At 35.2% G+C, this 12,445-nt stretch overlaps 1 protein-coding gene across 2 annotated transcripts in view; it reads right to left on the reverse strand.

Moving 5' to 3' along the window:
• Positions 1-12,445, reverse strand: part of LOC131062392 (uncharacterized) — a 214,978-nt gene that overhangs the window by 141,055 nt on the left and 61,478 nt on the right. Inside the window, exons 2-6 of one of the 2 annotated variants that reach the window (XM_057996042.2) lie at positions 7,039-7,441; positions 6,745-6,922; positions 6,487-6,626; positions 214-1,165; positions 8-108 (exon numbers count right to left, since the gene is read on the reverse strand). In XM_057996042.2, coding sequence (XP_057852025.2) covers positions 8-108; positions 214-1,165; positions 6,487-6,626; positions 6,745-6,922; positions 7,039-7,441 — 1,774 coding nt within the window. Of the gene's footprint in view, positions 1-7; positions 109-213; positions 1,166-6,486; positions 6,627-6,744; positions 6,923-7,038; positions 7,442-12,445 lie in introns of those variants that run through there. The other variant, XM_059221446.1, reaches the window with a different exon arrangement.

A 12,445-nucleotide genomic window follows, 5' to 3' on the forward strand; every position in this document is an offset into this window, starting at 1 on the left:
GCCATACCTTCTGTCAACAAACCAGGTTTTATTTTCTGAATTTGTCACAGCAATTGAATAAACAGCTATAGACTTCATTCCAACTTTTTCAAAATGAACTCCTAACACCTGCAGAACAATACCCATATCTTCCACTTACAAGAAAAAAATAAAGAAAAAACAACAAGAAAATGTACACCAAGTAGTAAATGGTTCTATTATCCATAAGTTTACCCAACAGTCCAGCTTGCGAACAAATATATTTCCAATTTGTCCCCATAGAGCTGCAGATTGATTGTCACTGGGAAAACTGTCATGCAGTTCACCTCTTCTTAAACCCTGCGTATTTTCGGGAAGAGAATTTTCTCTATCTTTGGAGAGTTGCAAGCTGTTAAAATTTTGCCTCTGTTCTGATTCAGTACCACTACTTTTTGATCTCCTATGTTGAACCTTCAATATCTGAGTTTCAAGAAATCTACTTTCTTCTTGCTTTTCACTACCACTATCTAGTGCTGATGTGGTGTTTGTGAACAAAATTCTTTTGCTAGGATTCATACCTTGGTGTTCTCTTTGGTTACTACTTTGCATAATGCTAGAAATTGGTCCCTGTTTTCCTCTGTCGGTGCATTTTGCATCTCCTTTAGTATATATTGTATTTGTTGCAGTTGCCCTCTCTGTATTTCCTTGCTCAATAGAGTCATTTTCCTTTACAGCTTTGTCCTGCTTTAATACAGATTTTGAGTCTTTCTGTGAAACAGGTGACCTGACCAATGAACCTGAACTATATTGACCTTTCCTACTATCTTTCAACTTGTAATTCCATCCTTGAGCCCAAAGATTATCAAGATTTTCAGAGGCAAGAATCTGAGTTCGTCTTTTAGCTTCCACTGACTGTTCTAAATCACCTGATTGTGATTTTGGATCATGCAAAACTTCTATCTGACTGACCAGAGGACCGTCATTATGAGAAGAGCCTAAACCATTTTGGGGATAATTATTAGTTTGTGCAGCATTTATATCTTTTAGATATACTGTACTACTAGGATCCATCAACTGATTTTGCTGATGCTGTTTGCTTATCTTTTTTCCTTTAGATAGTTCCTCGGATTCATCTGTATCTGTCTTCTTATTCGGCGCTTCTTCTTTTGCAGAAAGTATAAGAAATTCAACGAGCTCATTAATGAATCTGCAGAACAATCAACACTATAATCATCCTCAATGAATACAAGAAATCTTCATAATTACATTCAGAACCTTTCCCCATGCCATACCCATACCTTCACTGCAAAACAGCCTTGAAAATCATAGAAAAAACTAGAAAAGAAAACTACAAAGAGGAAGCAAAGATCAGAAACTTAAAAGAACTAATAAAAGATGCATGACAAAGGATAAATTTAAGGAGACAATGATCCCTTCTTACAAAATAGCCAAATCCAAATGCATAACAAGACATAAAAATAATGGCTAAAAATATTGCTAAAATTTCCCAGTTTCAGGAAAAAGTTTAGGTAAATATATCTTCATATAATTTCCGTTTATTATTTTTGAACTGCACATCGATTACAAATATCTTTCTCATTGAGCATCAACATGAGAACAATACAAGCTCCTTACGAGAAAACACACAAGAAATCACTTATGGAAGACCAAGAGTCACTACTTAGAAATCCACTTTTATTTAGAAACCACCTCCATATTATAAACCAACTATGGAAGACCAAGAGTCACAACTTAGAATTCCGCTTCAGATGTCCCTATGGGAATTAAACTTAGGTTTCCAAACTGAAAGCCCAAATTTTTAACCAATTAAGCTCAACCCCTTGGACATTTCCGTGTATTATTCACAATCAAGTCCAAAAAAGTTTGGGAGGTCAAAAGACTGAGGTAAAGTTTCTTTAGCAATTGGGAAATCCAAACCAAATTGGACAAATATAGCTAGTCCAAAAAATCCAGCTTGAGCAAGATTTGAACTAGATCTGGTTGGATCTGGTAACAGTGTTTATAAGATTCCATGTGAGAATGAAACAAAACAAAAAGCATAACACGAAGTTCACATGCTCTAACCAACACAAAATGCGCAAGTTAATTATCTTGGAGCAACGAACAACCAATACTGATCCATCTGGATGCACATAATAGTTGCAAATGAGTGATTGGGAACAAACTTTTTTGTACTGGCTCTAATCAATGGAATTTTAGACCACATCTTGAGGTTGTTTTACAAGATTTGACCACTTGAACTCTTAGAACTCCATTCAAAAATATCAAAGCTTTAAGAAAATATTTTTCATATCTATTGAGTCTGCTTGATCAATTTTACTAAACATAAATTTTCAAGCCTAATTGACAGAAGGTTGCAAGTCTACTCAGCTTAAAGCACTTGGTGAAATGATCTTAACAACAATTGCAAGACTGAAAATATCCAGGCAGGTGATTAAAACAAAAAGAGACTGAAGTTTTATGCATTTGAATGGAAGGAAGAGGATATGACATAAGAGAAGGCAAAGAAAAACACAGAAGACAGCACGTGAAGAATTTGGGATGCACTAAAAATCAATGAAATAATTCTGAACGTTGGAAACAGAAGACAAACAAAAAACTTCAACTGCATAGAATATGCAGTATCAGATTAGATTTAGATGATATTTGAAGAATCTTGAGAGATATCTATCAAGCTGCTAGGGCACAGTTGCTTAGGGTTCAGGCCTGAGCCACCACTTCCTTTGGCATTTGCTTCTGCTTCATTGCATCAAACCTCTTTGTCTGTGCCTGCAGAAACTCCCCAGAGCTGTAGGTAATAGATAATTAATGAGCCACGGGAGCATTGCGAAGCTTGGTATGTTGGTAGAACAGTTGTTGCTAAAAGATTTTCTCTAAGGGATTTTCTCATTTTATCCTAGCTCACATTTGGGGTCTCTACAAAGCTGTTGAGATAAGCTTGTGTATTGCACCTGAAGCACAGCCACTGAAAATCTGACTAGGTTTTGAAGGCACTGTCACTATGCATCTCAGGAAAATGACAAAAAATGTAAAAGTGCCTCAGATAATATGTTCAGCTAAGGTAATTTCTCTGGCTATGAAGAATGGAATGAGAAATATTCTGATCCTTGATAATGGAGCTTCTCTGGCTTAAGACCTCGCTATGCAAAGATGTTCTTATGGTGGAATGGTCCTTAGTAGCAATGTTTGTGCAGGTTACAGTCCCAAGAGAAACAAGGACCATGGGCTTGGTATCAAATACAGTATCCCTACTCTTGGTAGAAGCAATTGCTCCTCTCCTGGACCTGCTTTGAGCTGCATGTCTATTTCTGAGACTTCTCATGCTTTAATGATAAAGGAGGAAACTTATCCCTTTCAAGTCAAGAATCTCTTGGACAGAGATCACTCAAAGGCCTATGGCCATCCAAAGACATTCATTACAGTTGGATCTCTGATAAATGGGATTTGTTTGATCTAGATCTTTGTAATATCTCTTGTCACAAGGAGAATCTTCAGTCTCATCTTTTATTTAATAGAAGACAAATTTATGTTCTGGAAAAGGACCATTGGTTCCTTGAGATATACATTCACTGTATAAAGCTTTGGCATCCATGATGTAATCCTGTTACCAAAGATTCTGAGTTTATTCCAGTTTGCATGAGACTTTCAAACCTTGTTATTTATTTTTGGGATGATAAATCCTTTAAAACATGCTAGAAATCAACATGGGATACTTTTGTCCAAGTGGAATCCCAGTGAGGTGATCATATCATGTGCTAAAATTTGTGCGAAAATAGAGACCATAATCAAAGATGTTAATGTCATGTCCCCTTTCTAGAGTGGACATCGGAGACGGAGGAGTTGGCCTATCATTGGAGTCTCGTAGGCTAGCAGAGGTTGATTGGGACTCATTCAGTGCATATAGTGATTGGATTTTGGCTTTACAGGCAGTTTGGAGCCAGTTTGGAGCTATTCCTAGATTTTAGGGGGTATCCCTAAATTTTAGAGGGTATCCCTAAATTTTAGGAGGTCGTGACAGTTGCCAGTCGTGAGGTTATTCATGACCTTTTAGATGGTTTCAGTTTCAGGAGATTTGGGTGTGTTTCCTAGTTTCTAGGAGCATCCCTAGATTTTAGGGATGAGACTGCCAGTTGATCCATGATTTCCGACTTCAGTCACAGACAGGTGGCAAATTCCGTTTCAGGTTTTTGGAGTCATTTGAGCCTTCTACAGCTATTTGGGATATATTTTTAATATATTTAAATATTTCTTAAGTTAGCGTTTAATTATTTAAATAAGGCTATGTTTATAGCCATTTTGGAGTGATAAGGGGTTTTTGGCCTCATCTGGATGCGTATCCCTTGGTGTGATAGCTCGTTGGAAAGGTCTTGGACTTTTCTAAATATTTCTCTTTTGACTCAGATCCTTTCGGTGAACGGATTTCTTTATATTTGAAAAAAGGTCATTTTCTATGCACTTGACAACTTAAAATGAGAAATATAACATTTTAACCCTAAACGCCCCATTGAGTCACTTTTAGGGTTTGAGCTTAGTGGGAAGGTGTTATAAGGAAGTTGAGACCTAATTCTTATTATCTTTTACACATTTTACATCTTGGATTTGAGATTTGGCTCTGGAAGAGCTTTTCAGCATCTGGGACGCCAACCCCAATGCCTTGCCTGTTTGGGACGTAGCCCCCAATACAGTGGTTTGGATTTGTTTGCAGCTATTAGCATCTTGGAGATTGTACGGCATTCTTTTTGGAGGTTCAGCAATTCTGACAGAGTTCAGCGTGGGGTTTGGGGTTTCTAACCAGTTGGGTGTACTTGGCAGCCGTACGGCTGTACCTGGCAGCCACTTTCCTTCCCACGTGCAGCACTTGGAGGGCTGGAATCTTGCCACAACTTCATTCCTAGTTATGTTACTCTTTTAGCATCCAGGTTGGAATTATTCCTGATTGTAATCTTCCTGAAATTATTGGAAATCTTCATCTGGTCAAATATTTGATTTTATATTCAGAAATCTGCCTTGAATCGAATTTGTTTTGGCTGTATATGAACTTCATTTTCAGTACTTTGTTCACGTACTTGTACTTTATTATTTACTTGTTGAAAAATCATCAAAATACAAAAAGAATTCAACCCTTCTGCAACTTCTGTCTATTTCTGAAAGAAAATATTAATAAGCAGGAAAAATCAATTTAAATAAATAAAAATTACAGCAGATTGGTAAAAGAGATCCATCAGGGATCTTTCAGTTAAATGCAAACAGCCTCTTGATTATGAAATGCAATTTTCATATAAAAACTATTTTGGCTATTACCATATCAGAACTAGATGCCCTAAAGAAAAAATTTAGATACCACTGTCCAGGAACTGAACACTAAAGGTGTTCGAAAGAAAGATGTAAAAGAAACAAGCAAAAAAAATAACCCTTCAGCACAGACACCTTCAAGGAAGAAAATAAACTTGTATCCAAGAAGGATGAATAGTTCAAGGAAATAGCCTCAGAAGATCAGTCTCTAGAGGAATAAAAAATAAATTAAAAAATGAATTAGAGCCCTCTAAAGAATCTCCTCCTCAAGAGAAGGTAAACCCCTTAAAAGCAAGTATCAAGTTGCCTGTTTTCAATGATACTAAAGTAGATCTTCATATGAAGAGCTCTAAAAGGAATCGACTAGATGAAACTGAAGCTCAACAGGGTAGTACTCCTAAAAGAAATATTAGCCTGAATTTTCAACGAGTCAATCAAATTAAGGCTTTTGAAGATCAGACTGAGGAGAATTGTTCTAAGATAGCAAGCATCACATTTTAGGGGAAAAATTATCCCTTTTGTTCAAAAGACAATTAGGTGAAATGTTTCAACTTCTACTATATAGTTTAAAATGCCCTCATTTTTCTTCTCCTTTAATGTATCCTTGAAATCCATTCTTATCACTAGAGTCAACGCTCTTAGCTTCAGATCATATTATTTGGTTTCCCACTCGTTTCTTTTGCTTTTCCTGACTTCAATACCAATATTATGACTGCAAAAAATAGTATAGAATCAATTTGCACAACAAAAATATGTTTGCAGACAGTTTTTTAAGATATAACACATTTTGAATCAACTTAATCCTCAAGATAATATAGATGAAACTGCACAGTTTTCTAACAAACATGTAACACCAAACAGCACTGAAGAATTAAGTCTGATGAGCTTTAAAGATATTTAATATACAAAAAATTCATGAATTTTCCTTTGGCTTACACTTTGAATTTAGGGATAGGATAAACCACTCGGCCATTTCAGTTTTGTCAATATTCAATTTTTATTTTGATGCTGTTAGTCAAAAGATGCAAATAAATTGATATCATTCAATATCAATGATAATGTGATGACTATCAAAGACAAATGGTATTAAAAAAACGAGCATTCTGAATTGGCAAATTAAGCTCTATTTTAGTTTAAGATCATCACATTTGTATTTCTCTTTCCTCTGTATGAAAAAACATATAGTAAATAGAGCAAGGGATGCTTAAGGCTAACATTGGGCTTGCGAAGTCCATGATAGGTTGCATAACAACACACGCTAGAAGTTCACGTGCAAGGCTTCGAGCAATGGGGCATTTAGCATCATGTGGCCTTAAGACAACAGCCACTACTCCTCCCATGAGCTGCTGAAGGACCTGGAAATTTTCAATTTGAAGCAAAATAATATAAGTGGACCTAGGATGAAAATCTTATTTATTAGTTATGAGCTTTTATACATGTCAAAGTCAGTTTATAAATTACTAGTGTCCTTACCTTGCACTCGGTGTCTTCAGATATGAGGGCAGGATGCAGTTCTCCAGAAGAAGCCAAATAATGCTTCAACCTTTCATCCCTTTCATTGGGTTGTAGATTCGCCATCACATCCACCCCTATATAAGCTTGGTTTCTTCTATAAAGTTCTATATGACTTCCTATCAGATTGACCACATCCCTAAATATGAAAGTTGATACAAATCAACAGAAATCTACTAATGGAATATGAAATAAAAATACTTTAAAATCCAAGGAATACAGATAAAGAATGTTGAAACTCTATTGTCAGTTCACCTGGTCAGTAATTCAATCAAATTTATATGTTTCAATCTCTGAACTACTTCCCCCAGCACATCGTTGATTAGTAAATGAATCTTATCAGGAAATTCTTGATCAGGAGTAAGTGATGAATACCACAAATCTGTAATAAACTCTTGTACAATTTTTAGAGTAAACTTGTCCACAGCTGCTGCAACAACTGGAGAATCTATCTTCCTTTTCCATTTCTTTGAAATGGATGGAGGCGAAAGGATTGGATCACTATGAGAGGGTTGTCTAATTTTAAGATGAGAATGATAAGATTCCTGATGAATAGGAACCATCCTCCATTGAAGCTTGAACTCCAAGTAAAAATGTCTGAGCATAGATATAATAAGAATGGATACTGGAATGTTGAACCAAGCAGAGTTACTTGTCACTGCACCAGATGAAAATTGGCAATCAGCTCAACAACATATCAATCATAAAACAATAAACATACAAGTTGGTGTCAAATTAGCTGAACTCCCTTGTGAATTTTTTTAAGTACAGAAAAAGCAGGTCAATATGAGCATTCAACCTTAATAATGTTGTTCCCAGCTCCCCACAAACCTTAAAAATCTCCTGAGCTATAAAACTACACAATCCAAATTTCAACCTTACATAACATGTCCATACCTGCACTTGAGATTATTGCCATACTATTACAGCTAAAGGGCATTTAGAAGTTAGTCTCATTTCCGGTGGCTACTAGTTACAACAGGAATATCAAAATTCAGAATGGATAATTTGCTTATGTGAACACTCTTCTTTATAGTAGTATTGAACTTGTAATAGGATCACTAAACAATGGAAATATGAGCATTAATAGATATCACAGAATTCACAGTAGGATTGCTATTTGACTTAAAAGCACAAATTTGATAAAACTCTATGTTGCCTGTTCTGGTACAGATCCTGGTTCAGGTTTGTTGATCTGGTTGATGGATCTGGAAACAAAAACTTTGGGGATAATTATATATTTGTGATTTCTACATGTTTTTTATATGGATGAACCCAACATTTTGCTGGATCCGCAAACCCGAACCAGGATCTGTACCAAAACTGGTCACATAGAGTTTTGTCAAATTTGTGCTTGTCAGTCAAACAGCAATCCTACTATGAATTCTAAACGCCCATGTTTCTGCTGTTTAGTGATACTATTACAAGTTCAATACTATAAAGAAGAGTGTTCACATAAGCAGATTGGCCTTTTGATATTCCTATTGTAACTATATATATATATATATATATATATATATGCACCCTAATAGTGGTAATTCAGATTAGAATATCACATAGCATAATGTAAACAAAACCACCATAAACGTGAATGTCATTTAAAACATAACTGATAAATATTATAATATATTCATTGTCAAACTTTGAGTTCAATATAAAAATCATAGTTGTAAACTTGAACTTGGCAATTGCTCAATAGGCCCAAAATTTTTAAAAACCTCGGACTCAGAAAAAACTAAGAGAAAAACACAGCAATAACTTGGAAAATTTATCAAACATTCTAAAATACGTAAACTTTTAAAAATATTATTAAAAAGCACATATTACTAAATTTGTAGAACATGTTATTGATTTCCATCATATATAAATCAAAATTAGAGTTTAATATGTATCATAGACCCCTATGTGATTGCGCGGCAATGCCATTCGTGGTGTTTGGAGGTGATGCACCCAACAAGGTCTAGGGAAACACCCCTTGCAAGGTCCGCGGGCAATATAGGGCAGGTTCAAGAGGTGGAACCCTCACCACCAAGCCCTAATTAAGGCCTTTGAAACCACACAAAGCTTCATCGCACACACCATTTTCATCACTTGTGAGCAAATTAGGTGTTTGGCGCTTTTTTGTTTAAAAAATGTTATAAAAACCATATAAAAAATTTATCAGGTTAAAAAAAAAATTACACTCTTTCAGGTGAGTTTTTCGTGAAAAAACGTGAGTTTTTTGCAAGTTTTTATCAAAAATCATTTGACTTTTTCAAAAAATCAATTTTGCAAGTACTCTACAAGTTTTTCAACTAAGATTAAAATTATGATATCAAGTTCAATAATTAGTTTTAATCATTAAATGGTTTTCAGAATCATCAATATTATCATCATCATTGACATTTGATGAAGTAAGAACATTAGATGAACCACAAGTAGTGCCACTGCCATTGCCACTTGCACTAAAAGTGTTGGCTTTTGGACTCCTCAAAGTGCAAAATGTTGGGAAGTGGAAGCATCCAAGTCAATATGCTCTAGCTCTATATCCCAAAACTTTGCATCCCCTTCCTTGCAACCATGTTTGTGCGAAAGGAGGCACAAGCTGGAATGCACATACATGAAATTATCCACTCCTTTTTAGTGCAATATGAGTGGATGAAAGAATATGTGCTCCAATTCCTCTCAGATTCAAATGAACTAGAAACTTACGAAGAAGAGTTATACATTATAAAACTAGAAATGAAAGTTGGAACTTTAAAGACTCAAATATAAAAATTTATTTAACTTACTTGAAATATAACTTTAATAGCAAGAGGTAATAAGTGTTGGAATTGTTGACCCTGGAACTACCACCAACTATAAGTGTCCTTAAACTTATCATGAAGTCTCAAAAATTTGACCATTTGAGTTACAAAATCAAACAATTCACTCATGACTACATCTTGCAAATCAAGATCAAGGAAGACTCTACGAAATGTTTCCTTGTAGTTTTCAGGAACTTCAAAATCTCAGCACTATAGTATTTTAGACTCAATGCAAAGACAAGATGCAGTGGGATGGTCATTGTGTTCCATCTTTCATCAATAATTGTGTGCACTTGTTTGAAGAATGCTTCAAGGTCTTGTTCTTTCGCATTTATGATACTCATCTTCTCAATCATTGAATCGATGCCATCATATATCTCTCTCAAGCAAGGCTTGTCCATGTTAGTATAGCAAATTATGTTTAAAATGGATTCAATAAGTTAAGGAGATACTACACATGATCTCACCAAGAGTCATCTAGGACCATCCACTTAATATTTGTTGCCCTCTCAAGGTTATTTTGCCATCATATGAAACAATTTTGGCTAATCACCATGCTAGAAAGAGCCTCTTGAACTTTCACAAGTCATTTCAAGACCATTGCATTAGAGGCGTCATGGATCTCAATAGCCTATTTAAAAATTAAAAATAAAACAATCAAAAACAAATTTCAAAAAAGAATTAGAATACACAATCAAATTATAATTTAAGTAACTAAGTTTTAAAAAAAATTCATGTAAAGTGAAACTAAAATATAAAATTTTTATAATATTGCAATTACCTTAAATAGCTCCAATTTTGAAAATGATCTTAAAATGCCTTACAACATGTGGTGATTGATAATAAACACTTGCATGTCCTCAACCTCTACATACAAATTTTTATCCAATCAATTTTATTCTCAATCATCTACAGTATAAGATTGAGAGAGTGAACCACACAAGGTGTCCAAGAGATGTTTGAATAGTGTTCCTCATTCAATAATTGTTTCTGGATTCGATTAAATTGGCTTACACAATCGAATCCAAAAACAATTATTGAATGCTAATATGGATTGTGGAGTTCTGATAGCTCTAATAGTGTTCCTCAACTAACAACCCAGTAGCTTTGCCATTCTTTGCATTGTCCATTATGAATTGAACAGCATTACAGGGTCCCACTTCCTCAATGGCTATGATGAGAATATTAGTAATAAATCGACCATCTTTCACCTGCCCCTCACAACCAATGGCTCTCAAAAACATTGCCCCTTTAGTGGACATTGCTATGACATAGATCAAAGGTCGATTTTTACCATCTTTCCACCCATTTGAAACAATGGACACCCCAGTCTCATTTTGAAATCCGATTTCCAAAGGTCCATTTGGTCTTTTGTTTTTAGTGGTTTCTTCGCTTTCAAGAGTGGCCAAAATTGGGTGGTTTTCTACCACAACATCGGGATTAGATGGGGGCAATGGGGGCATTGTTCCCTTGGGTCTTCTTTTTGTTAAAAGATGATTTGCTCTATGGCTTGCTAGTTCATCTGTTTTCTTTTGCCCCATAATATATGTTATCACTTGCTTAGGTGGCACAAGTACACCATTCTTTCCAAGGCAAGCTTTGATGTCTCATCCAGGTATTCCATACAATTTTGCTTTCACCCAGCTATATGAACTTGAATATATAACATCACATCCCTAGAAAATCCAAAAGTAACCCCCACCGCCTAGAACCAGCTGTATCATATCAACATACTTCCATAGAGGAGAACTCAGATCTGTTTGAATTTAGATCGAGTTATGGAGCTAGAACTAGCTACCAATGTGATTCTTATGGCCAGAACTTTCATAAACAACACATTCAAAACAAATAAAATTTTAAAAACGAAAAAAAGATATATGAAACCTAGCTCTTTTGATACATTCATAGAAGAACGAAAGGAACTTAGAAAATCAAAGCTCACTTTCATGTTTTTAAAACAAGAGTGAACAAAACATAAATTAAAAAAGACTAGCTATTTGCAAAAAGAAAAAATGGCAAAATGAAACCTTGGGTGTGAAATTGACTGAATGCCAAAAGGGTGGTTATAACCAGAAAAACATGCACTTTAAGTGAGCTTGGTAGAGTTGAATCTCTAAAGGAACACTTCTCATGTTTTGACCAAAATAGATAGTTAAGATTTCCAAAACACACATTTCTCGCTATTGTGCCATGGTTGAACCCTCTCAAGCACATGCTTGGCACCTCTCTCCACTTTGATGCATCCAAGTGCAAGTAGGAGAGTGTGAGGCACTAGAAGGCAAGAAGATCTCAAATTTTCCAAGGATTTGCCGGAATGGCAATAGAAGTTTTCAGCAGCTTTTAACTTATTCAAGGGAGATGCTAAGGTTCATAACAGATTTTCAGCAGCTTCTTAAAGTTCATTGTTTGGTGTGCATTTACAATGGCTTGGTCAAAATTATAGTCAAATGGCATTCCTTTGCTGAACTTATCAGCAAGTTTTAATCAACAGAAGGGCAATATATTTCATTTCGATGGGTAGAGTTTTCAGATTCAAGTTATGGTAAGTTGTCAATTTCAAGTCTCTTTGATGATCTGCCATGGTCAAAAGCACTACAAGGAGCTTTAAGACTAGTTAATTTTAGCTAGTTCTATATTTAGACCAGATTCGAGGAGAGGACCTTTGTTTTCTAGAAAGATGTTGGAGCTCTTAGTTAGTCAGCTTTAATCAAAAAGCTTTATTTTTAGTTTTATGTTTTTAAGTACTTTACATTTTTCAGCTGTTTCAGCTATTTTGAGTGAGATAGCTTTAAAGACTTCTGTTTTTTAAATCCTAACATGCTGATAAATAAACTTATTAAGTATTTTATGCACAGGATTTTCTTAATAATAGTTAA

The sequence above is a fragment of the Cryptomeria japonica genome, chromosome 5 (genome assembly GCF_030272615.1).
Source record: "Cryptomeria japonica chromosome 5, Sugi_1.0, whole genome shotgun sequence".
Taxonomy (NCBI): domain Eukaryota; kingdom Viridiplantae; phylum Streptophyta; class Pinopsida; order Cupressales; family Cupressaceae; genus Cryptomeria; species Cryptomeria japonica.